The following is a 26,597-nucleotide window of genomic DNA, read 5'->3' as shown; positions in this document are numbered from 1 at the left end:
TTGGCACAAGCCATCATTCTACAATTCCATCAATTTCAGTTATTGATTCTCACCAAATATTGTGGTTTCTTTGGCTTCATCACTTCTTCAAATCTCAGTTCCCATTTCTCATTTTTACTATGTTTGAAACCTCTGGCGTTTCTGATGTTCACATTTTTGGCAATTCTAAAAGCTTTATTAATTATGTTTAATTTTTGGTGAAGAGTGGCTTGTACAATTCAACAAGCTCTGGTGAAATGAGTTCTGGTGAAATGCAAAAGCTGGAAAACTTGACTCTGCAGAAAGGCCGATGTATCGCTTGAGACCCACTTCAGAGCTCAGAATAGGAATCAAATGGAATTTAGGCAGCGCATGCGCTCTTGCAATAGCCTCTCTCACCTAAAAGGATGGGTGTCACCCTGGCACTGAAGAGCCAGATGTGTGACCCTGGCTAATAACTCTCAATGTGCTGCGGTAAAAGCACAGTCAGAAGAACCAGTATGTTAGCGCAACGGCGTCAGTATTTTGCAATGTAATGGATGAAATATGTACAGTAAGTTGTTCCTTACAGAAAACTAATGCAACATTTTACAATGACATTTTCAGAACTGCCCTGATGAGATGCAGCATGAAGGTAAGATACTTACAGTCAATCTTCCTTGTCCACTCAAATTAACAGAATCTTGTTAGCAGAAAGTAAGAATGTAAATACTTAGGTATTCTCTCTCCTACACTGAAATGATAACATATTTTTCCCCAGTTATATTCTCCTAGATTGGTGTAGAAAAGAGATTTTTCAACTACACTTGTCTGTTTGGTGTATTTTTTTCCTCTCCCCCTTGCTATAATTCACAATCATGTTGATAAAAAGAATGCTCTCAACAGCCTGGTTTCATAGCGCTGACAATACTGAAAGCTCACGCATTAAACCAAAGAGCACACGTCAGACTGCATTTCTCTGTCAGGTTTGCTTCTCTGTCCAAGATTGCAGGGCTCTGATACTCCAAGAAAGACACTCCAGCATTTTCTACTCCCAGTTATAGTTTTGAAGGCGAACCTGTTCACATGATTCAGCAGTCACCCCCACTGCCTTTTTCAGGTTCAAATCCATGATACTTAGGTGAGTTGGGTGAGGATTTCTTAAGTCACTGACAAAATCCTCCTAAGTACAAAATATTTACTAGGCAACTGATTTACCACAATGAAAAATGTCAATAATGTAAGAATTCTGACCAAATCCATAAGTGTTGATCTTAATATGGTAGTGACCAATAAAAAAGGCAGTATTTCGAATCCCAAAGTACAGGTTATTTTCTGCTAAAAGTCATAAAACTGAAACCTAAGTTGTCTATCATGCTATACATGACATGAACGGAGTAATGGATTTACACTAAACCAGCATCAATGCAGAAAGTTACTTTTAAAATTTAAGAAGGATATTATTCTCTCAAGCAGTTTAGTTCAGAAATGTTATGCTTCTCCTAAAATGAAAGACTTCCGCCATTACAATGCTAGCTGCTTTAAGTCTATACAAATTCTAATGAAACTGGGAGATCCATGTGAAAGCACAGTAACAGAAGCTGATCACATTTTCTTGGCAGAAAACACTCAGCCAGAAAATATCATGATGTTTTGGGACCTCACTGATTACTTCGAATTTGGCATAAAGTTATCGATGTGCCTAGTTTGAAAATGGCTTTTCTAGCATAAGTTACTGAAACTATTATATAATTAAGCATTAACCTGTTTCAGATGTACCAAAGTGACCCTGTTTCCAAGACAAACTGGAAATACTGCTGAAAAGCGGTATTTAAAAAGTTCAATCACTACTTTTTCCAATGCCTCATATATATTCACAATTTACAAGTTTCTAGCGAGGAAGTACTGAAGAGATTACTCTTTCAAATAATACTATGATTTGAAAATACTTGTTTCATTGTTACATTATTAACAGATAAGAAAGATATACATATTTTATTGTCATATAATAATAAAGTATATGTGAACGTGACATACTAGAAACTTCCAAATAAAAAGCTGTCACTGAAGAGTGCTTAAACAAATATGGAAAAACACAGAATCACAGAACAGTTTCTGTTGGAAGGGGCCCTTAAAGCCCATCTAGTCCAAACTCCCAATGATAAGGCTCTTAATAAGAGGGAAAAATGTAAAGCCCAAGCATGTCTGAGTCACACAGATTTTCAAAGAAACTCTATCCCAACGAACTGAGCTGCTGAACCGCATACTTACAAGACTGCTGAATTGCACAGAAATGGTAAAATGTACTTGACTCAGGACTTTGTCAAATTGAGAAGGCACTGTTACATTACCACTACTGCAACCATGAGCCGGTCTTTCTACTGACATCCCTTGATCACTGTGAGCCTACTCAAAGCAAAATGTAGCTTTTATATCTAGAATTGCTAACAGAGCTTTAAAACGAGGGTTTTTTTCCCCTAATACTAATATTCTACCAATACCATTAGCTAACAAGCTAATAATTTTTAAGGGGTAAATATTCTAAATCATCAATCTGTCAGTATCTTTTTGGCAGCCTCAAAACATGCAGAAAAAAATAGAAATTGATATCCACTAAAATACTGCAAAATGTTATCCATCATTAATAACGAGCTGAAGAAAAACAAGTTGTTTTGTGAAGAGCAGAAGTAATGAAGCCTGGTTTCCCACACACACCTCCACAATACCTTCAGCTCTCTCTCATTTTCCCTACATACCACATGCTCTATAGTTCCCCTCCCCTCCCTGAACTTCCCTTTCCATGAGCTGCTGGTTGAACAAGAGGAGATATTTGTTTCATCTACTCTGGACTTAAGTTATGCTCATCAGCTGGCTTTTGGATCCCAGTGGAGCCCTGAGAGTGCCTTGACTCTCACACACTGGCATGTGAAGCAAATAGCTTTAACAGCTCTAGCTCCAAGGAAGGTCTTATAGGAGACTTCAGTACTTCTGAGACCTCTGCAAGACTGACTGAAATCGGCCATTGGACTGAAGTTACTGAGAAGCACAACTAACAGATGGAAAGTGGGGTTTCATAAATCTTGTCTTAGGAAATCAACCTAAAAATCAGAGCTGTTATACAAAGACTGTCCACACACTTTAATACTCAGCAGCTTGTTTAAATATAAGACGATGGCACGAGCAGCAATGTAAACATTTAGTCTGTCAGTCAGTATAGAGAATTTCCAAACCATCTTTTTCACAGAACATTGGTTGCTGTTATTAAACAGTTGCAAGTTTCATATAAACCACAGGCTTTCATGCAGTGTACATGCAGCACAAGTGGTGCATAAAAATTTGCAAAGAAATGCTGTACTTACAACAAAGGACTTTAGGGGTTAGTAATTAAAAAATTGCAGAAAGTCATACGTGCATATGTAATTAGAAAATCCTTCTTCAAAATTGTAACACCTTCTGTATTTTGGCCCAGAGAAAAAAAAAAATATTAAAATAAAGAAGCCCAGTGGTTTCATAGCCTACAAAATGGGTATCTGAACGCAATGGACATTTCAAGGCACTTTACCTCCCTCCCTTTTACACCCTTTTAATGCTGCACTTCCACACTATCCATCCTGGAAAGAAAACAGCAGAATTCACCCTTTGAATTTTATGAATTCCTAGGCTTGTTCACTGCAATTTGAAAACTAAATAAAAAAATAGCGGCAGTAATTAGATATTCCACTGATGCTAAAAACATAAATTTAGGAAAATCTAGGTAAACTGGCAAAAGGCAGGATGTCACTTTTCTGCATAGTGGGTGAGGTAAGGACAAAATGACAGCCTTCGGGGAACCATAAAGAATTACTATGCCTGATGTGCTTGCACTTTCTGGCAGTTACCAAACTTTCCATACTGAAGAATTTGGATACTGCTGGTATTAAAAACATGTCAGTGGTTATGCAATAAGTATTATTTTATTTCATCCTACTGTAACGTTTTAATTGACTTGAATACTTCAGGGGTCAACTTATTAGAAGGGACACTGTGAAACTTGACATTCAGAAATCAGAAAAAAAAAAGTACTCATTAAATGGTTATTTAATTTCTGTTCAATTATGTAATTTGTATCCACTTTTAATGCAACATCTGTCATTAAGAAACTATCATCAATAGTCAATTTACTTTATTATACTTGCCAAGAAATATGAAAGAGAAAGTTCTCAAGCTATATCTCTTTTTCAATCTTCCCAGTTTCCCATTACTTTCCTCTCAGCCATTTAAACAATTCCTCTTTTCAATCAGATAATGTTTGAGGACTCCTGCTGCTAAAAAAAAGCTAATTTGCAAGCAGAGCTTCCTGTAAAAATGCTTCTGAACAAGAAGGGACTACAGCCAAATTTCATATTAGCAAAGCGAAATGGTCTTCTTCCCCTCATGACACATCCAGAAACCAGGGTAGAAACTGAAAAAAACTGAAAAGAAGGGTCATCAACCATCACTTTGAAAGAAGGCTTGACCACATGTTCAGAAATCCGTCTACTACACATGGCTGAATCCCTTCAGCCAAATTTTAGTCCCTTCTGCTTGTGTTCAACTTCACCTATCCTGCTTTGTTGCTGCTTCTCAGTTCACAAGGGCTGTACATCCACAGTGCTGCTCCCTTTGATCTTCTTACCCTATCAAACAGTAACCTCTTCCTCTGTCCACCAGGACCTCTAGACTATGCCAAATAGAGCTTGGACTTATTCATGGTGTGGGAGGATCGAAAAGGTTTGTTTTACTCTATAGCCCAGATAAATCAAACTCGCCCCCTTGATAACAGCATGTGATGATCAGTAGGCAGAAAGATTAAAATGCTGCGCGGAAACATGGACATTATTTGTGCTAAGTTCTAACATCAGGTTAGATGTCTTTAGGAAACATCTCTTTAGGAAAACTGTTTTCCAATTGATTTTTTTTTTGTTTACATGCTTTTCCCACCAAAAAAAAAAAGTTATTATCCAATTTTTCTCCATTTATAATTGTATTGGGATTGTCAGAGAACCTCAAAACACATCAGCTCATCAGAAGTCTTAAGAACCACTTAGAAAAGATATATCTTAAAACTTGAAGACTTAAGCTTTTAACTATATTAATTACATAAGAAAAGGCTAAAGCCAGCTGTACCTATGGTTGCACTTGATGATCTTAAGAGTCTTTTCCAACCTAAATGATTCTGTGATTCTAGTAGTAGTTGATTTCTGCTGTTCTGAACATCTGTGCTGAAAACAAGTCCAGTAGATTTGCATATGGCAGTCGTATACCTTCCTACGTCACAGCACACTTCCTATGAGACCCACTGTTGCATTACTCCCCCCACAAACATATGAGCATGTTCTAATTTGAGTTAGGGAAAGTTGTCTGTAAGAGAAAGACAGAATGATGTTAGCAATAACTACTCAGCTTCCTATGTGGAGATCCCTAAATAATCCAGGGATAGGAATGATCCAAATCTGATTTCCTTCTAGAAGGTGGCTGTGGAGCACCTGTTACACAAGAGATTGTCCCTGGGTTTTCTCAGAATAACTCCGGAAAGCTACTGTCATACCTATGGTACACTTCTTTCACTGCAACTATGTTCAAATCTCTCATAAAGGTTAGAGAAAGCAGCGAGTTTAAGCCAAACATTTGGCTTAAGTTTATGCCTATGTTACTTTTATTATTTTCATCTCCATCCTTTGTTTTCTACAGTGTAAAAAAGAAAACAAAGCACATCCAATTATAACTTTAAAAAAAATATTTTTCATGTATTTATATTCTATTTCACAAACACAGCTGCAGTGGGGTATTTGCTACTCTAAGTCCCTGGCCCCAGGACACACGTACCTGGTCAAATGATGCCAAACCAAAACTCATGAGCATGTTACATTTGCCAAACCAAACATAAAAGTGTAACATTTGTGTCTGTAAAGAGAATGTACTTCAAACTACTGCCAGCAGAGAGTCCCATTGCTCTCATATTGAGGAGAAAACAATTAAGCACAATACCCAAAAACGTGGAACAAACAGCAAGCCACTTCGTATTAACTATTTTAATAGGGTTATAGATAGAAGAGCTCTCGGCAACAGCCACCTATGAGTGCTTTCCCTTTCCCTCAACTCCAGTTTTTTGCAGTTTTTCAATGTGACAGTAAGTTAGTATGTTTTAAAAAAGGAAGCTCAAAAGTATAATTTGGACTTCCACGAAAAAGCAGTCACATCTTTCAACAACATTAGAACTTGGCTCAATGAGAGCAAAGTGAAACAGTTTAACTGTAATTACGTTAGCTTGCAAGTCAGCCTGTACATTGCGCTGTAAAATTAAAGGGCTCCCGAGCATCTGGCCTGCACTCCTTCAATATATGCTTACCCCAGGAGCAATGTGCTTAGTTTGAGGAGACATCAGGCGTCTGTCAAGCATGTCAGACTCACTCCAAGCAGGCCAGCTCTCCCAGCAGCAGCAGCAACGCTTCTTACAAGAGCAAAACCTCCGACGCAAAGCAGTGCACCAGTGAAAACTTCAGCAAATCAGCCTGCATTAACCATTCTGTGAAATACTTGTCCGTCTAAGGCCTGGTGTAAAGTGCCCAGCTTTTGGCTGTATGGAGCAATACTGTTTGCTGGTGATTCCTCTCAGCTGTTGATCTGATTCAGTGCCTATGTTAGGTTACAGCTCAGCAGAGAGGCCGTCACCATCAATTACCGAGGAGGAGTGGGAGGGCTCCGCACTCCCGGTGACGTCAGCTGCCGTAGGAATGAAGCCTGAACACTTGCTGGAGTAACATAACATTTTATTAATCTCAGATGCATGCCTTGCAGCACGCATGGCCTCCTGTTAACATGCAACAACTGGCTATGCATCCAGAAACAAATCATGGAGAAGTATATGAACATGGACACTGAGCAATTGATTATTGATGTTTGTGGACACGGATTTTTTTCTTCCCTCCCCATCCCCACCCCTATCCCAAGATACTAGGCACTGGAATTTCAAGTTGGAAATCTCAATTTAGGTTGGAAATCTCCCCTGTAAAAGGAAAATTATGCTTGATGGTAATTAAGGCAGAAGATCTATTATGGCAGAAGATACATTCAAATGAACCTTACTCATGGATCCTCATAAAAACTACGATCCTAAAAAAAACCCTCATTAGACATCAGCATGGCAGTACTTCCATGCATTAGCCCATTCACTGAACCCATCAGGAAAACTCATGTGCATAATATTACTGGCCCTAAACAGATTAAGAATTTGCAAGATTAGGGTCAACTGGCTTAAAATAGGAGCATAGGTTAAATGTAAATAAGAATGAAGGATATATGTCTGCATTAGTCAGAGGCTTCTGGGAGTGTAGTAAAGAGGAGTAAGGAGCAGGCAGCAACAGGCAAGGAATGGTACGAACAGAGGAAGAACTGTGGAGAAGCCACTTTCTGCTTCTGCTACCGCTGAAATGATAGATGATGAGACAGTGACTCCTGAAAGCAGCAACAAGCACAAACATTTTTTTTGGCTCCAGCTGCTGAGTAAGCTAGGTAATCTTCTCCTCTGCTTACATCAAGAGACTGGTCTTTAATAGGCATGCCAAACAAGCAAAGCCCCATAAAGTCAAAACTGGGCCCTGAAAGCTGAAAATACTGCCTATTTCCAAACTCCAAACTCTTAACACTGACTTTGTAAGTATACTCTGTAAATTCAACAGTAATTGGAGAGGGAAGGGCAGACTCCACTTAGATGACTCACAATAAGAATGAAAACATATTTATTTTTTTAAATAATATTTCAGACTGGCTTCCATTAACATTAACTGGTTTCTACACATATTTTCACACAGCCTCTTTTAAGGTGTACCAAGGTCAATATAAAGTTATCCTCTTTCCTCCCCCCATCACTTAAAATGTGATTTCTTATTTATATTAGAAGCATACCATATTGTTAACAATTCTGACTCACTGAAACTAGAAGTGACTTTTGGTTGATACATGATCGGGTGGTTGGGTTTGTTTTTTTCTTTTTGTTGTTGTTGGTTTTTTTTTGCAAGGGTAGTCTGGGAATGCAGGATTGTTAAAATTTTATCACTGTTTCAGAAACCAGTATTCGTGTTAGGTCCAGTTCAGATGCCAAAATAGAATCAAGTAAGTAGAAACCTTGCATAATTTTTTAATGATAGCCAAATATTTATTCCTCATGAAATAGATATCTCTATTCACCTGGCATAGATTCAGCAAAGAAAAATACAAAAAACAGTGACAACTTCTTGTATAATTTATTTTTACTTCCATAAGGCACTTCTAGGATGCACTATTAAACTGAAAATGTTGGAACAACTACTGTTTTCAGAGGAAGCAAACAGCAAACTTTAGTGAATATGATTTTAGATGGCTGTGAGAAGTATAGCAATTTCTGATGCAATACTGTATTAATAACATGGGGGTTTTTTACAGTACAATTACTGAGCCAGCTTTTTGGCAAAATTATCATCTTTAAAAAGTTTAACACATGCTGTGGGACACAAATACCTTGGGGCAAATCTGAACTACTCTGAAGAATACACAATCCCAGTCCCAGCTGGAATATCACAATTAGGACAGGGCAGCTCTGATTCCAGAGGCTTATTTTCTGCCCTTCAGCAGATTTTACAGAATACTGAAACTAAGTTTGCAAGATCAGGCTGTCATCATGGCAAATTTTGGCACCACAGCATTGAAGCAAAAGAACTTTGTACTAGAAAACACAGTAATAGGAAGATTTAAACCCCAGAAACAGCAATAGAAAGCTCCATAAGTCTTCTAGCCATACAACAGAAACAACTTCTTTTTCTTCTTCTTTTTTTTTAAAACATGTCTTGACTAAGACAACAGGAACACAATTAATCCAATGATTACTATTTTCATTCATTCCTTAATCCTGTATAGCACTAATGACGAAGTAACTTGAACATTAAATCTTCATACTGCATTTTACACAGTGTATCATCAGAAGTCTCAATTAATTTTAAACATAACCTTATGAAATTTTACTATGTTTGGATTATAGATGTCGTTAAGCACAGGACAAAACACAGAAGCACCGAGTGACTAAATGCTCAGTAATGTATTAATAGAATCTTGCTTGTGAATGTTTAAGGCTTCGTCGTTTTGTTTAACAAAGCAAGGTATTGGGGACTCTGCCTCTTTCTATCCCAAGCTGAAAATGGATGTCTGTCTAAAAGTTCTTGTTGACAAACCAGATAAAAAATGAGCTGTTAGAGATCACAACAGTCAATAACTCAGCAGTAATAAAAGCTTAGACATACGAGTAATTTTTCTCATCACCAAGTTATTGTGCATCAGCTGATCCATATGTGGACACGTGGGCATGCTTACCACATGGTAAATAAATTAAGGCAATTTATTGTAATTCTGCCTCGTTGTGGATTATGTTATCTGGCATTTGCCGATGGATAAAGGTGTGAACAGGTAATGCATGTCAACTTGTAAATCCACGTATCTACATCTTACATATATATGTACACACACACACACACAGAGGAGAATTCTGTTTCTCCTTTTCTTCCCATTTTAAAGGCAGATAATGCATTTGATTTTCTTCAGTTATCTGAGATACCACACTTTGCTTTTATTCAGTCATCAAGTACCTCATCAGTTTTACACAGTTTCTCAAATGATAACTTCATGTTTTTGAGATTCCTCAGCCAACTCTTTAAGTACCCAAGTCTCCCATACAAAGGACTCAGGCTAAGTATGGTCCAAGCTGTTCCCTTTCCCTATTTGAAGGTGACTATCTATCACTTTGCCATCCAGACAAGTTAGATATGTTACTAGCTCTTCTCCCTTGGTAAAAGCTTCAGAGGAGTTTCCTTTCCCCTTTTGGAAGATCCAGTCTTCCCAAAAGACAGCAAGGTATGTAAAACCCTCATTTATCGTATACAACAAGACAGTAGAAGACTGTATACGTCTATGCATAGTATATATATATGAATTTTGACATCTACAACATTTTTGTTGAGAAGACAGATGATATTTTAATCAAAGCTCACAGAGTCACCAATTCAATAGCAAACAGACCCAAACCCAGATTTCCTAAATTGCTGCAACAGCCTTTCCACAGAAAACATGCAAAATCACGCAAATCCTGTCGGCAGAAGACTGGTCAGCTCCCTAGCACATGCTAAAGTTTATGAAGGTCTCTTAGGCTTATCATTCCCTCCCAGACCTTTACTGAAGGGCCAGTCTGCTTGGTGTTTTGCACACTAACCGAACAGGGCCGCTTATGCAGCAGAGTCCCAGGTGAGATGCTGAGTGAGTGGCTGGTTGGTACTTCTAGCAAAAGACAATAACCCAGCTGCTCATCCAGCACAGTGGGAGCTGAGCTGTACGACAGCCGACGGCTTCACTCTGCCCAGTTTGAGTAACGGACACAAGCAGGGTCTCTGCCCTCCAAGGAACAGTTTCTTCACTACCAGATACAAAGTCAATCTCTTCTTTTTCTCTCTGTGGCCAATGAAAAGTCAACTATTTTCTGTAAGCGGGAGAGGGCTTGAGATCAAAAATTTGCCACAGAATAAAAGAGAAAGTTCTGCAATGCCTAAATATTGCAAAATGAGTTTGAAAGTTTGAAACAGGTGAGTACTCAAACCAGGAGGGTTACTGGTTATGACAAACAGGAAAGATCTTAATTTTTTTAATAACGGCAAGGTGACTTTGTTAGATACCTACTGGGAGGAAAAGGTTCACAGCTATGTTTTACACTTAAAATGCACAGTAAGAGTGCCTGGCTTACTGAGAACTGCACCTTCACATTCCTCATTTTTTACCAGCTAACTTGAAGAATCTGTCTTGCAAACTGTTGATCCTCAAGCAATAGCTGGATCTGAGAGCAAACTGTTGCATCTTTGTGGACGCTGATCTTCCTGACTTCAAGTACACATTGCTTTGCCAAAAATCAGTTTTATAGAAAATGTGAATTCCACCTGTCTACATACAATCCCACTTTTACACAACACTGCCTTGCTGCAAGATCCACAAAGCAGGATCAGTGTGCAGCAGTACTTCAAGGCTAGGTGTTGGTTAGGAAAGTAAGATTCACAGAGCACTTACAGATTATTTTTAATTTCTGCAGAGAAGGAACTTCAGTGCTAGATGAAAATTTAAGTACCCTGATGGCACTGAAAGATGTGTTAGGAAATTTATAGAAAACTGAGTGCAGCACATAAAACATAAACATCAATAAAACAGCTAAACTAACAGTTTAAATAAATAAACACCACTGCTGAGAGTAGAGCTCTTAGTCCTCTCCACTCCTGCCCCCATCCCTGTTAACTTCCAGCATTCCCTTCCCTCCCCTCTGCTGGTCCCAGCACTTGTCAGACCCCTCCAGGAGGGCAGTGACATACGTACCCTGGAAGGAAACTACTTCTTTGGGTTTTTTTCTTTTTTGTTTTTGGTTGGGTTTTTTTCCCTTCCTGCCAGGTCAGCAAGATGAAATAGCTAAAGGGAACAAAAGCAGGGGAGAGGATGCTAGTAGTGGCAGGGCAACATGCCTCCACTACACAAACTTCACTGCAACACATTACAAGATAACCCACCAAGGGCCTAGCTCCCTTTGTGAGTTTAATTTCTATTTTGTAATGCATAGCAGTGACTATGCAATGTATCATTTTAAAAGCAGAAAAGACATCTGCTTCGAAACAAGCATCTCACACTCAAAACAATAATTAAACACCCACATGCACTTAGTCAAGTAAACAGAAAAAATGACAGCTTTAAGATACATACAGTTGTGCTTAACATTCACATAGAGTCTTTTTCTTATTAAAGATAATTCATGTCACATTTTTCCCTTTCAAAGTACATATTTAACACCAACCACAGTGAATAAGGCACACCCCTCCATCCATACATTTCAATTTTGTACTTATAATAGCTACAGACAAAGTTAGCTTACTGCAATCTCCTTCAATGTTAATTCTTCTGAAAATGTTCTTATTGGCCTGATGTGAAGCCCACAAGGCTCTCTTCACTTGGCTTTAGATTAGGCCCTTACATAACTGTAACATCTGGGGCCCATTTCTACTATGCAAGTTCCAACAAACACAGTTGCTGTGTGTAGAACTTCATTCCTATTTAACAGACACCTATATTTTGGAAAAGCGGAACCGATACACAATTCTGTTCAACTGAACATACAAGTTGATACATATTCTCCCAGAAAAGTATGAAACAAATAACACAATTTTGTATGACATACACCCTTAATGTATTCCGGTGTGGGGTTTTTTAACTTCTGTGCTTTCCAAATTCATGTCCATCCCTGCCCAGGGGATAAAAACTGCAGCAAACCATTACTGCCACAGCTGGAACTACTGGAAGGGAGAAGATCCCTGTTTGGTACTCTTCTCATACATTATTTACATTCAAAGTATACAAAGTATTACATATACTTTGTAAATTCTAGATTAATCTGTGATCTTACTCAGGAGACAGCAAAGCAATCTAACACTAAAGTGCAAAAGACTCAAAGTACCATTGTACACTGCACCCATGTGAAGCAATTGTCAATATGTGAGTGAAATGTGTATTTGTTTATGTGCAACACCACACTGAAGTTTGGGATTTCTATCTGTTAGCAAAAACTCCCCATACAATAGCCCATCAGGCTATATGTCATGAAAAAGTCTGATAAACTGTTATAATTTATTTTCTTCTTAAGTATAATTTTCCTCCAGTGAAGAGCAATTACAATTTCTTGTTAAATTGGTGGGGTTTTTGCCCACCACCAAGAATAAAAACATCACACAAGGATATCTATATCCATCCTTGTATGCTGTACAAACAATAAAATATTAACAGGACTATCACTAAACCCTTGTGAAGAATTCAGTATTACTACTACAGAAAAAGCCTTGCTGAGATAAATAGATGAGCCAGAAATACTACCCAGTAAGGTGCACTGGTTTACAGGGAATCAGAGAACGGTCTACAGATTATAGCCTCTAAGATTATATCAAAACCAGGTCAGTACAACAGTTCATTAAAGGACTAAAAATAAGTTATGTTAAAATTATTTTCCCAACTTCTATCAATGCAATAAGAGTGGATTATTGACACTCTCATCTATAGTACTTCATGTTCCCCCCTGTTGGAACATTATCACAGAATACTACAGCCTACAAATACCTGACATTATTTTTCTGTACCGATAGAAGTTATAGTTTATTAGGCCAGTAATACAGAATTTTCAGTGATCCTTCACAAACAGCAGCAGAGTCACTACCTATCAACCTAAAAGCCACTGGACTTGTCAATTCACGGTTCAACGCTATTTCTCTGGATTAGGAAATCAATTATTTGCCGATTAAGACATGTAAATAGGCTCAAGAAAACAATGTAACATAGCAAAAAAATACTGAATTACTATTTTTATTAATAACAAACACTGTATTTTTTTTTCTTACAAGCAGGGAAAGAATAACAAAAAACATAGTCATACCAAGGTTAAACTACAATGTATTACACACAGAGCCTACTTTGATAGAAGATTAGCAAAACCGCAAAATAAAGCAATTAAGTATTTGGTCAACTTTAACTGAATTCCCTTGTGCTCACCTACATAATCATATTTTGATTTCCAGAGAGCTCCTATATTTTTCAGCACACTGAAGTTTTTACTGGGCTGCTACCTTATATATATTTTTCCTTCTCTTTTTTTCCCCTGAGTGTTTGGGCCCCAGGCCTCCTCTATTGCTCTGAAGACTGTATTATTAACTTGTTCTTTGAATTTTCTGAGAAGCTCATCCCTAGCATTTTCTATAGCTTCAAAAACATTTTATCTTCACAACAAGCAGCACAGTAAGATGAAGGGGGCTTTTTTCTCACTTTACAGGAGACTTAAAGCAGGCAGAACACAGGCAGAAGGGGCCGCTAGTTCTGAAGGCCATGGTATCTCCTCAGCATTTAAAATGGGAGCATGTGATCTTTTTGTGGCCAGCGGCATCAAAATTTGGTGTGTAAGAGAAAGCTTCCTGCTCCCAATACCAGTGTCTTACTTCTGAGTAGCTGGCAACAGCAAGAGATCCTCTTGTAAGGCCACCTGTCTTTGGAAGACATGCAGAATATTTCTCATGCTCTCACAAGACAACTGAAAAAAAGAAAACTTTCTTAAAATTGAAGGAAGATGCTAATTAGTGGGTAGAGCAGAATTCAAATGTACATAAAACCCTTAAAGCAGAAGCATCCCTCCTGTTGCATTTTGATCTCAAAGATCAGTCCTCAAGAAAGAACTTGAGCCATCACAACCATCTGCCACATCAGTTCAGAAACGTGTTTCTGTTGAGTAAATGACATGTGCAGCAAATGACAGAAGTGAGCGGACACAACACATTCTTGGAATACAAATCCATTGAGAGCCAGTGAATGCACATCAAATAAACTTTAGATATAATACTACTGTCACAGTCCTTTTGCCAGATCTTGTGGAGAATGAAATATCTTGTGGAAGGCTATCATGACACACCTGCTTTGTGCTTATATTTCTCTCTATTTCTGCTACTGGCTACTATTGGGAACAGCTAGATAAATCTTTCCTCAAACTTGGTACAGCATGTTTTATGTCAAGCGCTAAATTAACAGAGGAAGGGAAGAAAGAGGGAAGAGAAGGAGATACACGCTGAGTTCTTCAACTTCCGAAGTTAGCTTAAAGGCTGATAGGAAACGTTAACTCCCAGGAAGCTTTGTGGTGCTAAGCTGCCCGTGAGGCTTCATGGCTGAGAGATTCCTCTGCAAAATCTTCCAGGGAAGGAGGTTGGTGTTAAATATGCTTAAAGTTTCCTTTTCATTCCTTTTATGTTCTTTTTTAACTCTGATTCTCTTTTTGTGATCAAGGACTTCGCTTTCCCTCTGGTAAAATTAAAAGCAACCTCCTGTTGTGTTAAAGCAAAAATTCTCCAGAAGCATCCCACCCAAATGTGGGGCACTAAGTACAAGCTGTCCTTTTAGATGACTACATGGAATGCACAAAGAACTGTTGTGCTTTTCCATTAAACTACACAGGTCAGTATGGATGTTAGTACTGTCAAGTACCAGGTTACGGGAAGGAGTTTTCCCTAGAGCATTACACAGTGCTTTCGACCATGAACTAGGCAGCAGAGGGACAGCCCATGACAGCAGGAACTGCCCAGAAGGTTACATTATCTCTGCAAATAGAGACTTCAGCTGATAGTGTTATTTTCCTTCCTAATATAATACAGTCCATTTCTTTCCCATGATTACTTCCTCAATATTCTCAAAGAGCTAAGGACATGATATACCCTGCTTTTAAACCTGATTTTGCCCATAACCAGAAGCTACAGTAGACACTTTGCTTCCTATTTAACTTTGCTGTATAGCCAATGTCAGTATTTTGTTTGAAAAGTTTAGTTTTCAACACAATATATTTGTGAAAGTACTGTTTTTCAAAAGCAGAATAAGGAGAGCAATTTAACCAAAAGAATTTTTAACATTTTTTAAGACAGTGCAACACCGACTGAATTTCTGATCAGCTGTACAGTAAAAAAAAAAATAATTACTCTGCAAAACATCCATTGCTCTGTGAATTATCAAGTACAACAAGACTTACAAATGATTGCTAAAATGAAATCTTGGCCATGAAAATGCCCATCTTTCATGCAAGGGTAGAAACAGAAACTGTTTTTCAGTAAACATGGAGGTACCTAAAACAGCTGGAGGAAGATCAGGACTTTTCCTCCTGGCTCATTTGGCTCCTGGTCCACTCCTAGTAATTAGCAGAACAATCACTTCAGGACCCCGGAAGATACATTGGTGAACGCTAACAGCACTAGTACTCCAGCTCCCCTTACTGGGGTCTAATGCATCAAACATGCCTGGACCATTCTCCTGAACTGAAGCCAACCAGCTTGGAGTTGCCCAAGTCCATAGTATTAAACCAACTCTCTTCCCCTTCCAAAAGAGGATGGCTGAATCCAAACCACCGTGCAGGAATACTACCTGGCCTGTGCTGTCTCACGAGCGATGCCAAAGAGCTGCCTGGAAGACTGCAAATTAGTCCTGGCCAAATGCACACCAGGGACTGTTCTGACAATTCTAGAGTTGCGCTCCTGTGCCAGGAAACCTCTGATGCTCCTCAGCTCCCACGTACAGAAACAGCCTTAGCTGTTTCAGCTTCATTAACTCCTACAGGGAAAGCCAGGCCCCATTTATGGACACAAATGCACATTTAAAATGCACTCAGGTGATTGTTTCACCATCGTTTCTAAGCCAACTCAAGTATTTCCACTTTATATCCTCACCTGCTCATCTAGAGCTTTCTTTCAACCTGGCACTATATGGCATCAACCCCGACAGACGCCACAGTGCTAAGCCTCTCCAGGGTCCTTCCAGAGATGCCCCTTCATCCCTGCCTGATGGGACAGCCAGACTTTTCCCCTGGCAGGCAGGGCCAGCCCACCAGCTGCCTGCACAGTATATAGAGCATCCCACGTGGCCCTTACAGGCTTTGAGACTTTCCATCAAATTTGAGCACCACTAATATCAGCTTATTTGTGTTCTGAACGTTCTTACTTCTTCACTTTAATTCAGTTAATTATTTCCATAAAGCTTTGATAAAGCATGTAAAAGGAGATTTAGAAAACAAAACTGTGTTGGATGCAATGCTGTCATTTAAATGCCTGGTTAGTTTAAGGAAGCTGATGTTTGTTTAAGGCCTTGGTAACATAAACATCTGCCACGCTTCCAGGCATTTTACATGCAGATTTAGGATTGCTGATGGCATCCATTAAGAAAAATACATATTTATCTTCCTGCAACTGGAGTTATTCCTATAAACCTCTTTAAGATGAATTTTCACTGATACTGACCCACCCCAACCACTGCTTCCCTTCTCATCACCTTTCCACACCAAATTTCATTACCTTTTGGAGACAGCAAATATTCAGATCAGTATAACGTAATACAAATTAAAGCACATGTTCACTTTGGATCACTTAGAGATAATTTCAAACTTAACAGCTCCCCAAGACTGTGCTTCCTCCTGTGCAGCTGCAGAGAGAACAGGTTTGGGTGGGTTTGTTTTATTTTGTTTTTATTTCTGGCTGATAGAAGATTTCAGTGGTGCAGCAAATCAAACATATTGTGTGTGTCTGTTTCAGGTCCAGAGACTGGTCAGCAGCAGAAAGTAATCAGAGACAGGAATTAAGAGAATGATTTTGTGTCCCAGATCTGGGGAATGCCACAGGATTGCTAAGCAGTGTTTAGACAAGAGGCTGCTGGAAAGAAGCTTCCAGAAAAAAAACAAAACAAAAACCACAAAAAAATCAAAACACAACAACAACAAAACACAAACCTCCCATTTGCTATTTCTGGTTCATAACAGATATTTTGGGATTAGCTTATGATGCAGAGAGGTGAATGCATTGTAGAACAGAAAGAATTTGAATTACAAAAGCAATTAGGCTGTTTGTGTAATGGAAATAAAAGAAGGGAAAGGGATTAAGAAAGAAAGGAGAATTAACCAAACACAAGGATTTTCTAAGAGAGGAAATTTTACTTCAGAAATTATTTTGAATCTGATACACGGCGGTGACATTCTCAGTGCTGTTCTGCCCACCCAAAACCCTCTGCCTGCCCTGCAGCTGAGGCTGAGAGAGGGAGGAGGCACATCCCTTTTCCAGCTCCTGGACAGTAAAGAAACATGGAGTTAGTCTTTTACACCTCTTCCTTAAAGTATTAGAAACTGAAATGATCTTGTAGACTGAATTTTTAATTATCATGCATTTTGTTTCAGTAATAATACATAGAAGTCAGAGATGAAGCAATCTTCATCAGGTTGCATTGTCTCCCATGTACTGTGCAAATGTTTTTGGCAACATCGAAAAACAGAAGTTTACACAGTTTTGTGGTGTCTGACAACAGTGAGCCCTGAGTTACAGATACGAAACCAGTATTCAGTTGTACATCATTATCTGATTATTGGAATGCCAAATGCCACTTTGGTACATCTCAAAACATTAAGATCTCAGCCATATCACCTTAAAGGAATAACTATAAATCAGATGAGTTTTTCAGAATTCGATTATTCAGTTTACTTCTGTTTTAAATTACATCTGCCTATTTCTATAGCCACTTTTTTTCCAACCAACCTAACTTAAAAGCTCACCTTCAACTCTGGATTAATTCTTTCCCTGTGTCTTTTCTCTGCTTCCATCTTCTGTCACTCCCTGTGTCATCACTCTGAAAGAATGATGATGTATCGCATCATTCTCTTCTCCCTCTATTTCGCTGCTCTCACCGTATTTTGACTTTGTTTTCCTAATTAATACAATTTTTCTTCCAACAATCTTATAATCCATTCCACTTCAATTTATTCTGTTGTTTTCCTATTACCTGCAAAGAAACCCCTGCTCCCAATCCTACTTTCTTAAAACACCCAGGAAATCAATATTTAATCAAACAGCTGCAGGACTTTTGTTTTAAATATCTGAAACCTCACCTGAGATGTGTCAGGGAATACGGTTTCCTTAAAATAAATTCTTAATCCTTTTTTCATTATGAAATTCAGTAGAGCTAAAAAAAGATTCATTACTTGCAAAATTATTTCTGTATTAAACCTATTAGAACAGCCCTGACAGAAAAGAATTTGCAATGGAGAACATAAATCATTCAGGTACTTGGAAAAGTCAGGTCGTTTGGAAGGTGCTAGATCTCCAGTATTTTTGGTTTAAGGCCGTTTTACAGGACATTTTGTGACAGATACCTTTTGATGGAGGGTTCAAAGCCCCCCTCTCTCCTTAGTTACGTATTTCTCATCTCCTGACACGTTTGCACATCAGTTTGGGTGAAATACAACGCACAAGGAGCACAGGGAGACCCAGGTATCAGTTTGCCACTGCCAAGGCTGGTACGTGAAACAGGTCCTGTCATGGCTGCAAAACTGCCAGGTTTAATTAATTGTTTAAACCAGGGCAGAAAGGTATTCTAGCTGGTAAACTATGCAATTTCAGTTTTTTCCCTTCTTTGCATGGTGGGCTTACTTAAAGGAAGCAGAATGCTGCAATTCTGTTCCTAAACAAACAAAAAAAAAATATAATTGCTAGGTTTATTGATCCAGCAAGGAAAATTCCCATAGAGAACAGAAAAATCAACTTTTTATTACATTTGCCATTTTTACAATTTACTCATATCACTGTGAGAGGAAATTCAAGCACAGTCGCATTTTAAGTAATTGTTTCAACTCAGAACTTACTCCCTCACACACCCTATCCAACTGGCTGGCAAAGGGAGCCCAAAGGAAGGGTTTGATTGCAGCTCTTCAGCCTTCTCATTCAGCAAACCGCGTTGGATGAGCACAGCCCAAACAAGGCACGCGTTTTTCCTGACGCCGCTCGGCGGATGAGAGGAGTCTCCTGCCCACCTGACCCAGTGTGCCTCACAGTGATTGTTTCTTCGTAAGGAGATTTAGGCAGTTTGCGTCAATCAAGGATTTAGCACAAGACATAAATGCCATCCCTTCTTAACATAAACAAACAGCTGCCAGCACCTCCCTTGATGAGCTAAGGGTGCATGGGCGGCTGGCAAAAATTATAAAAGTTAGTCATTTCTAGTGTATTCTCCCCTTTTAAAAATACTACCTAATCTTATTGTTTAATCATAGGACTTATTTTAAAGGTCCCCATTTTTCTGCAGTAGCAAAAAAATACTTAAAAATACTACAGAGGCAGACATAAATAAAGTGGGAATTCTTATAAATAATAATATTAAATGCCTAGAATCACATACAGAGTACAAAAATCATTAACAGAGTAAGCCTACGTAATCATTAAATATTTTTCCATTTCCAGGTGTCTAAATTAGCAAACAGAACTCAAATAATGAATTATTGTATAAAGCTTGATCCTTGCTCCATGGAATATATCTAGATCAGAACTACAGCAGAAATTAGCACTCACAAGTCACAAGCCTTCAAGCCCTGTCAGATCTTCTTTTTACTGTAAACTGAATAATAGTAAGTAAAAAATAAATCTTGAAATTAATTGTTTCAAATTGCAGTATCAACACAAAACATGCTTGAGTTTGCAAGCAACAGCTTCTGCTTTTTAAACCTGGCCACGTTCAATACACGCTTACAAATCAAAGGATTACCTAACGGAATTATGAATTACTTAAAAACTGGCCCAATCATTCCCACAATGAACTTTGTGAAATTACCATTAAATTAGTAGTTTGCCAGATACCCAGTAGAAGGCAAATGAGGAAACATCCCTGCCACCCAAATAATCTGTCACATTCGGTAGCAGGGCTGGAGGCCTTTCTCCTCCTCACTCCCACACTCTTCACCACCAGCACACGTGTGCAGTTTTTTTCCAGGTGAAAATGAAGCGGCCTAAATACACCTCACATACCATCTGATTTCCTCATAAAATAATTTAAATAAGAATACCTCTTCTTTGCCCTAGATTCTCCTTTCAATAAGCTGTTTGGTAGCACACACACCCTGCCCCCCCCCAACCACCCCCACCCCCCCAGTTAAATCAGTTGCAGTCACCCTTTCAGCGACAGTGCCAAAAGTTCCCTTCATGATGTCAGAAGCTTATTACAATTATAGCACCTCTTAGCACTTGAACTTTTGATCTGATTTTTTAAAAATAGCAAAGACTCCCATATCAAAAGATCATTATTGAAAATAACAGTATTAATGCTATTTAATCAGCTCCAATTTCTTTTAACCTCTTGAACCAGAAGGCAGCATACCACATATTCTATTCTACATTTGGACCAACTCGGAATTCAAAGCTGTGCCTTTGAATATTTCATTCTGACGCTGTTAAAATAGCAATTGGGGAAGCACACAAAGCCCCATACTAACATTTTGGGGTAAAGCTTGTCCATTCTGACTTCCTATGTTCTGCTGAAAGGTTTTGGGAGTCAAATCTGACAGTTTCACCATGGGTTTCTTTCTTTCTTTCTGTGCCCCTGCAGAAGCAGGGATGGTAGGACGAGGCAAACTGCCTCGCAGGCTCAGCACCTATTCTTCACTCTGTGGCTTCCTTAAAGACCTTGCTTTTCTGGAAAACCACTGTCAACAGTATTCAATTACAGTCTAAGGATGTCTTCAGAAACTTTCAAAACTCTAGGTCCTGCTCACAGGGTAATATTGCAGGGGTTTTTAGACAAGATTAAAATCAGATATATTTCTTTTGAAAGCAGGGTCCTAAACATGTACGAAGTTTCTGAAAACAAAACAGATGCTGTGACTTTGTAGAACAATTTTGTCAACACATCATCTGATTATCTTTTCATTTTTTTTTCCCCTCAAAGTGAAAGGGGTATGAGCCCACTTCTACCCAGGAAAACATAATGTCATAAACATACCACAGGGATTTAAAAATGAAATGGCAATCGCTGGAGCAGTTCTTGTCCTCACCTATGCTTGCACAATCCTAATTAACAGTGGGCAGAATCTGGCCTGCTGTGCAAACCCCATCTAATCCCCACACTGTAGTCTGCCATGCCAGAAGGTTATTCCTTGAAACACTCTCCAGTAAGCCGGATAATTCTAGAAATGACATTTCAATGCCACTGAATCAGTTTGCCTAGTGCTACAATTTAATTTCTAAGCCTCTTCCACTTCACTGTACTTTTATTACAACATAGAAATGGTGACAGTGATACTGCTTTTGAGAAAGAAATGAAAACCAACAATGGCTATTTTGGCCTGCAGTTTGGGACACTCATTTGGAAGTAAATCAAGTGTTTACAAAGATAGCATCGTCCCTCATTTGTTGTATACCTACAAGGTATATCACAGATTATAAATTGAAGCAGAACATTTAGAAAGAGACTCTCAGAGAGCCAGAGTACCATCTAATGTGTAAGACAAAAAGATCAAACCAATTTGTTTAGTGTCTTAGGACTGCATTAAAAATGAGACACTGGAGCAGTGAGAGCACAGCAGCTGGTTTTAGAATATTTAGCTCCGGGCTCCCAGAAAAAGGGCCTATGACAGCAGGAGTGCACAAGGAGAAGCGATGGACTGAGCATCCCAGAGGCCTACGGAGCAGAGCTGGGGAAAGTTTATATTAGGTCACGTCATTGTCCCAAGGCTGATGGCTCAAGGCCATTATGCACCTCCTCGCCTGAGCTGCACTTACAGCTCATTATCTGTAACCCTGGTTTTAAGGCTGGGGGTTTAGCATAGGAAACTAAGCTTTATGATATAAATAAAACCAGATCCTGCAAACAAATAGGTCTCTACTAAATGGAAATCAGTTTTATAAATATTTCCAAGTTCAACCCCTTGCTATGCTGATGCTATAATCTATGTGGAATAAGGGGCAATCTGCAACAGTGCTCTCTGGGGACAAGTACTCCAAATTCAGTCTCCAATTTCTCATTTATGCCATGTAGGAATTAAAACGGGGCAAGCTTCTGCACCAGGTCTATGATTTCGTGCTCTTTGGCAGGTTGCCTTTATCAGCTCCATGTTCACATCCAGCTGCCTACGCAGGCAAGGAAGAGCTCGCCCAGCTGTGCTTGCTATTTCTTCACAGCTCTGGAAAATGGGCAGCTCACAGCAGGGATGAAAGGAGACGCTGCTCTGCCTGATGTCAAAGCTAGGAACACTGTATTATGCAGATAAATACACCTATACTTTTCAGGACATTCCTGTCCTCATGACATAAGGGACATGAGTGACATGACATCTCTCTTTATTTGCAGATACCTCTCCTCAGAACAACTGAGTACCATTTAAAGACCACTAACTTTTTTACAGCTCATTTTCCAGTTTCACACAATTTCTTCACCTGTTGTCTCTTGCCTTGTGTATCTTTGGTAAAACTAATTTTTAACTCTGCCAGTTATGAGACTACTGATTTGTTTATTTTTTTAATTAGCAAAGCAGTAACACAAAAATCTTGAAAAAACACAGTATAGCAGCATAAGGAAATTTGTATCTGCTCCATAGCACTCTATACTCCTTCACACTTCCTTGAAGCCAAATTTAGTAAGAAAAATTAGAAGACTTTGAGTCAACTAAAGATTTAAGTATGTGGTTTTCTTCAAGTCAAGCAGATATCTGAACAAATACTTAGGCATATGTGCAACAAAACAGATTCTGATAAGTATTTAATTGTTTAATCTTCACCACAATTTTTTTTTAAAAGTGGTGTCAGTAAATAAATTCCAGTTCACTGCAACAGAATTTCCTAAGTTTGGCTATAATAACACCAATACAGTTTTATACACCAAGAACCACAAAATAACACCGAACCTCAAGTGTAACACTGACACAGAAACACTAAAAGACTCAGTGTGCACCTCACCACATGGTATAGCCGACCATCTGTCTGTAAAAGACCTGGGGACATAGGGTGGGGAAGGGGGGGGTGTGTTTCCTGTACCATCAACTGGCAACTGATAATGTTACATCATAAAACACTTCAGCCAACTATAAATATCTCTGAAGGTCACCAAAATCTATAGAAAGGGGTCAGGTCAGTGAAGGCTGTGTACAATAGAATAAAAAAATACTCCAGAGCAGAGAAAGAAATGGGCTTCAAGAAGGTCATTGTGGTGGAGGAAGCAAAGCTGCTTTATATAGAGGAACTCAAGGATGATGTTTCATCCTTGGGATTTTAATACAACTACTTTAATATTTTTTTATTAGACGTACAATTCAAACTATGCACATTTACTAAAGAAAATTTAAAATACATGGTCTTCCTATAATCAAATTAGAATTCATCTTGAAACTGGGACAATACAAAATATGGAAGGATCAAAACATCAAGCGCTGCCAGCCGCATAAACTCACTTTATGGCAGGACTTTGTAGAAGGTAGGAGAAAAGAACAGATTAAGGATTTGATCCTGCACCTCCCAGCGCAGGCCAGGAAGAGGCCCCAGAGGCTCCCTGCCCACAGCCACAGCCAGCCCGGGCACTGTCAATGCCATCAGAGAAGCACTGTTTAGATTCCTCAAGCATACAGAAAACTGCAATTAAGACATCTCTCTTGGAAAACTTAGGACCTGAAAAATACGACTTTAGACTTTCCAAACCAGTTTTCATCAGCTCAGTGCTGCTCAGCCCATGCCATATCAACATGGACACTTCATTTCAGCATGCCTTTTTGCTCTGAAATGCATTTGACAAGTTCATCTTCTCTCATGTCAAAATACATGTAAAAGAGAAAATTGGAAGCCTAACACAAAATAGGCATTAAATGACATCCCAAACTATAGTTTTTAAAAGGGCTGAAATCTTCCTGGCACAGTATAAAAGACACTATGGAACGTTTAAAGCCTAGCATAATCCTAATACTTATTATACAGCAATTTTAGATTGAATTATCCCAACCTTGAAAAAAGCATAACTCAGAGACAGTGCTAGAGAACTGACCTGCACAATCTCCCACCACAACAGGCAGTGCCAACTGCATTTGGGCACAGCTACACTGAGCTGCACACATTCAGCGTAAGGCACAAGGGGAGTACCGCCGCACTGCACTTGGCTGAATTCCATGCTGCCCCCCTTGACTAACTTCTGGAGTTACTGGCATTCCAGGCCATTTAAACTGGATCCACATCCAGCCATGCCAGGCAGGTAAGGCCTGTGCCAAGGTACCGCATGCTCATGAAGGGCAGGAAGCACCAGATCCAGGAAAGGATCTGGCAAGGGTGGAGTCCAAAGCCAGAGATTCAATCCTGAAAGCTCTTTCCTACAAGGCTCTAAAATTTCTTCTGGGAAAAGCATCTTACTCTTGAAACAAACAAAAGCTCAGCTCCCAGCGTTGAGATCCCAGAATATCTCCACTCGTTTCCCTGCCAGACTTCATCTGGCAGCTTCAGACCATGCACAAACAGGAGCAAGCTGCTGCAACAAAACACGTGAAAGACTGAGACCCAAATAAGCAAGAAGTTTAAAGAATAAAAATAATGAACATGTAGCTTTATGAAAAGTAGGGAATATCAGCAGATTTCAAGCACCTGGTCTCCCAGACTGAAAAGCCAGAAAGCACAGGTGAAGATCATGTTATATCACTCCCAGTTAGAGCTTCTCAAACAATTATTTTTTGGGAACAGGGGCCAAATCAGTATCTTGTAACATTATGCAATGGCTTGTACAAACCTAGGAATACACCAAAATTATTTTTTTCAGTTTACTTTTACTGAAATGCAAGTAAAAAATTAATCTTTTGGGGTTAAAAAAATAAGTATTTTAAAAATTGATGTCTAATCCAGGACTTGGTTTTAAGAAACGTCTGAATTAAGAGTGTTATGTTACATGTACAACCCCTCATCAGAAACTTAAGAGTTATTTGGGCCCAGGTAATGAACTGTGTCATGAATTCATTGATAATTTATTTCCCCTCAGTAACAGTTAAACGTATCTGTCATCGGCCAGACTGCTGAGATTTCAGTTTCAGCTTCCATACTACATACTCATTACCACAGTTAATATTAATTGGTAATCAAAGAGAAAAGCACCTGAAGCAAAGGAACAAGACAGAAACAACCTCTTTATTCCCACAAGGCAAGAACTGAGACATGATAATAGGGCGGTATGTTTACAATTTATTTTTACCCTGTACATAATAAAAGACTTCACCAACCAGAGTGAACAGACATTTTTCATCAGCACTTTTGTTTTTCAAATTGAAGTTTTTTATTATAAGCAAAATTGCATTAAGCATGCAAAATGACTTATTCAGTGATTTGCATAAACATCTTCCATGGCGTGCACAAAACTTGACAGCTGTGATTTGCTTTACCCATGCATAAATAACAACAAAATTGGCCCAAAGACTTCTACTTCCCATTTTAAATGTGAAGTCTAACAAGGTAAATAAAAAGGTTATAACTTCCAGGAATACAGAAAAACACTTAGCCCAGACCTAGTAAGAAAACACTAGAAAAGAAAACAGGGCAAAAAATGTTAATAAATATAAAGTTATTGAATTCCTGATTCTCAGGAGATTCATATTCTATTGACCACAATGCTGAATGGGACATAAATATAGTGAAAAGAGCTAAATTAATAAAAATATTCTTTACCATTTAAAAGAAATATCTAAGTGCTTTGAGAACTCGGTATTTCAAATATCCAATATTTGGCTATTCAGAGAATACCCAAATATTTCAAATCTTTAAAATAAATTAAAAATTAAAAGAATGTAGAAGTTTCTAGAACTTTGGTTAATCTATTCTACATTTAAACTTTAAGATATTTTAGAAGTCTACAAAGAGTAGCCACTAGCCAGAATTTGCTGAATTTTTTTTATTATTTGTTTCTTTCTATAACCATTTTAAGCTATCAACATGTGTGTAAAATAATTTAGTTAGTCTAGGTGACTACATTGTGCCAATGGAAAGGCACATCCGTTGTCTAAGGGGATTATTTTCTTCATATTTAACCAAGATTTAGAAGGTGAGAGGGCATAGAAGAGAAGGACTTGCATGACCTTTGCCTTCTTGCACTATCCTGTCTAGACCATTTAAATGCTTGAGTCAAAGTATCCTCTTTAAACAGTACAGGCTTTATTTAGACAATAAGCTGCTCAAGCCAGACAGGTTTATTATTTGCCTTCAGCATGATATGCACACTGGTTACAGCTGAAAATCAAAAGTACTTTT

General features: G+C 38.6%; 1 protein-coding gene across 12 annotated transcripts in view; it reads right to left on the bottom strand.

The window, feature by feature from the left end:
- Positions 1 to 26,597, bottom strand: part of CACNB2 (calcium voltage-gated channel auxiliary subunit beta 2) — a 253,729-nt gene that overhangs the window by 117,568 nt on the left and 109,564 nt on the right. The window contains exon 1 of one of the 12 annotated variants that reach the window (XM_040590890.1): positions 6,326 to 6,594. The exons of the other annotated variants lie outside the window; for them this stretch is intronic. Coding sequence (XP_040446824.1) covers positions 6,326 to 6,376 — 51 coding nt within the window. The 5' untranslated portion in view covers positions 6,377 to 6,594. Of the gene's footprint in view, positions 1 to 6,325; positions 6,595 to 26,597 lie in introns of those variants that run through there. 12 annotated transcript variants of the gene reach the window in all.

This window comes from Falco naumanni, chromosome 4 (assembly GCF_017639655.2).
Source record: "Falco naumanni isolate bFalNau1 chromosome 4, bFalNau1.pat, whole genome shotgun sequence".
NCBI lineage: Eukaryota > Metazoa > Chordata > Aves > Falconiformes > Falconidae > Falco > Falco naumanni.
The sequence above is the reverse complement of the archived record's forward strand: the minus strand, read 5'-3'. Positions and strand labels throughout refer to the sequence as shown.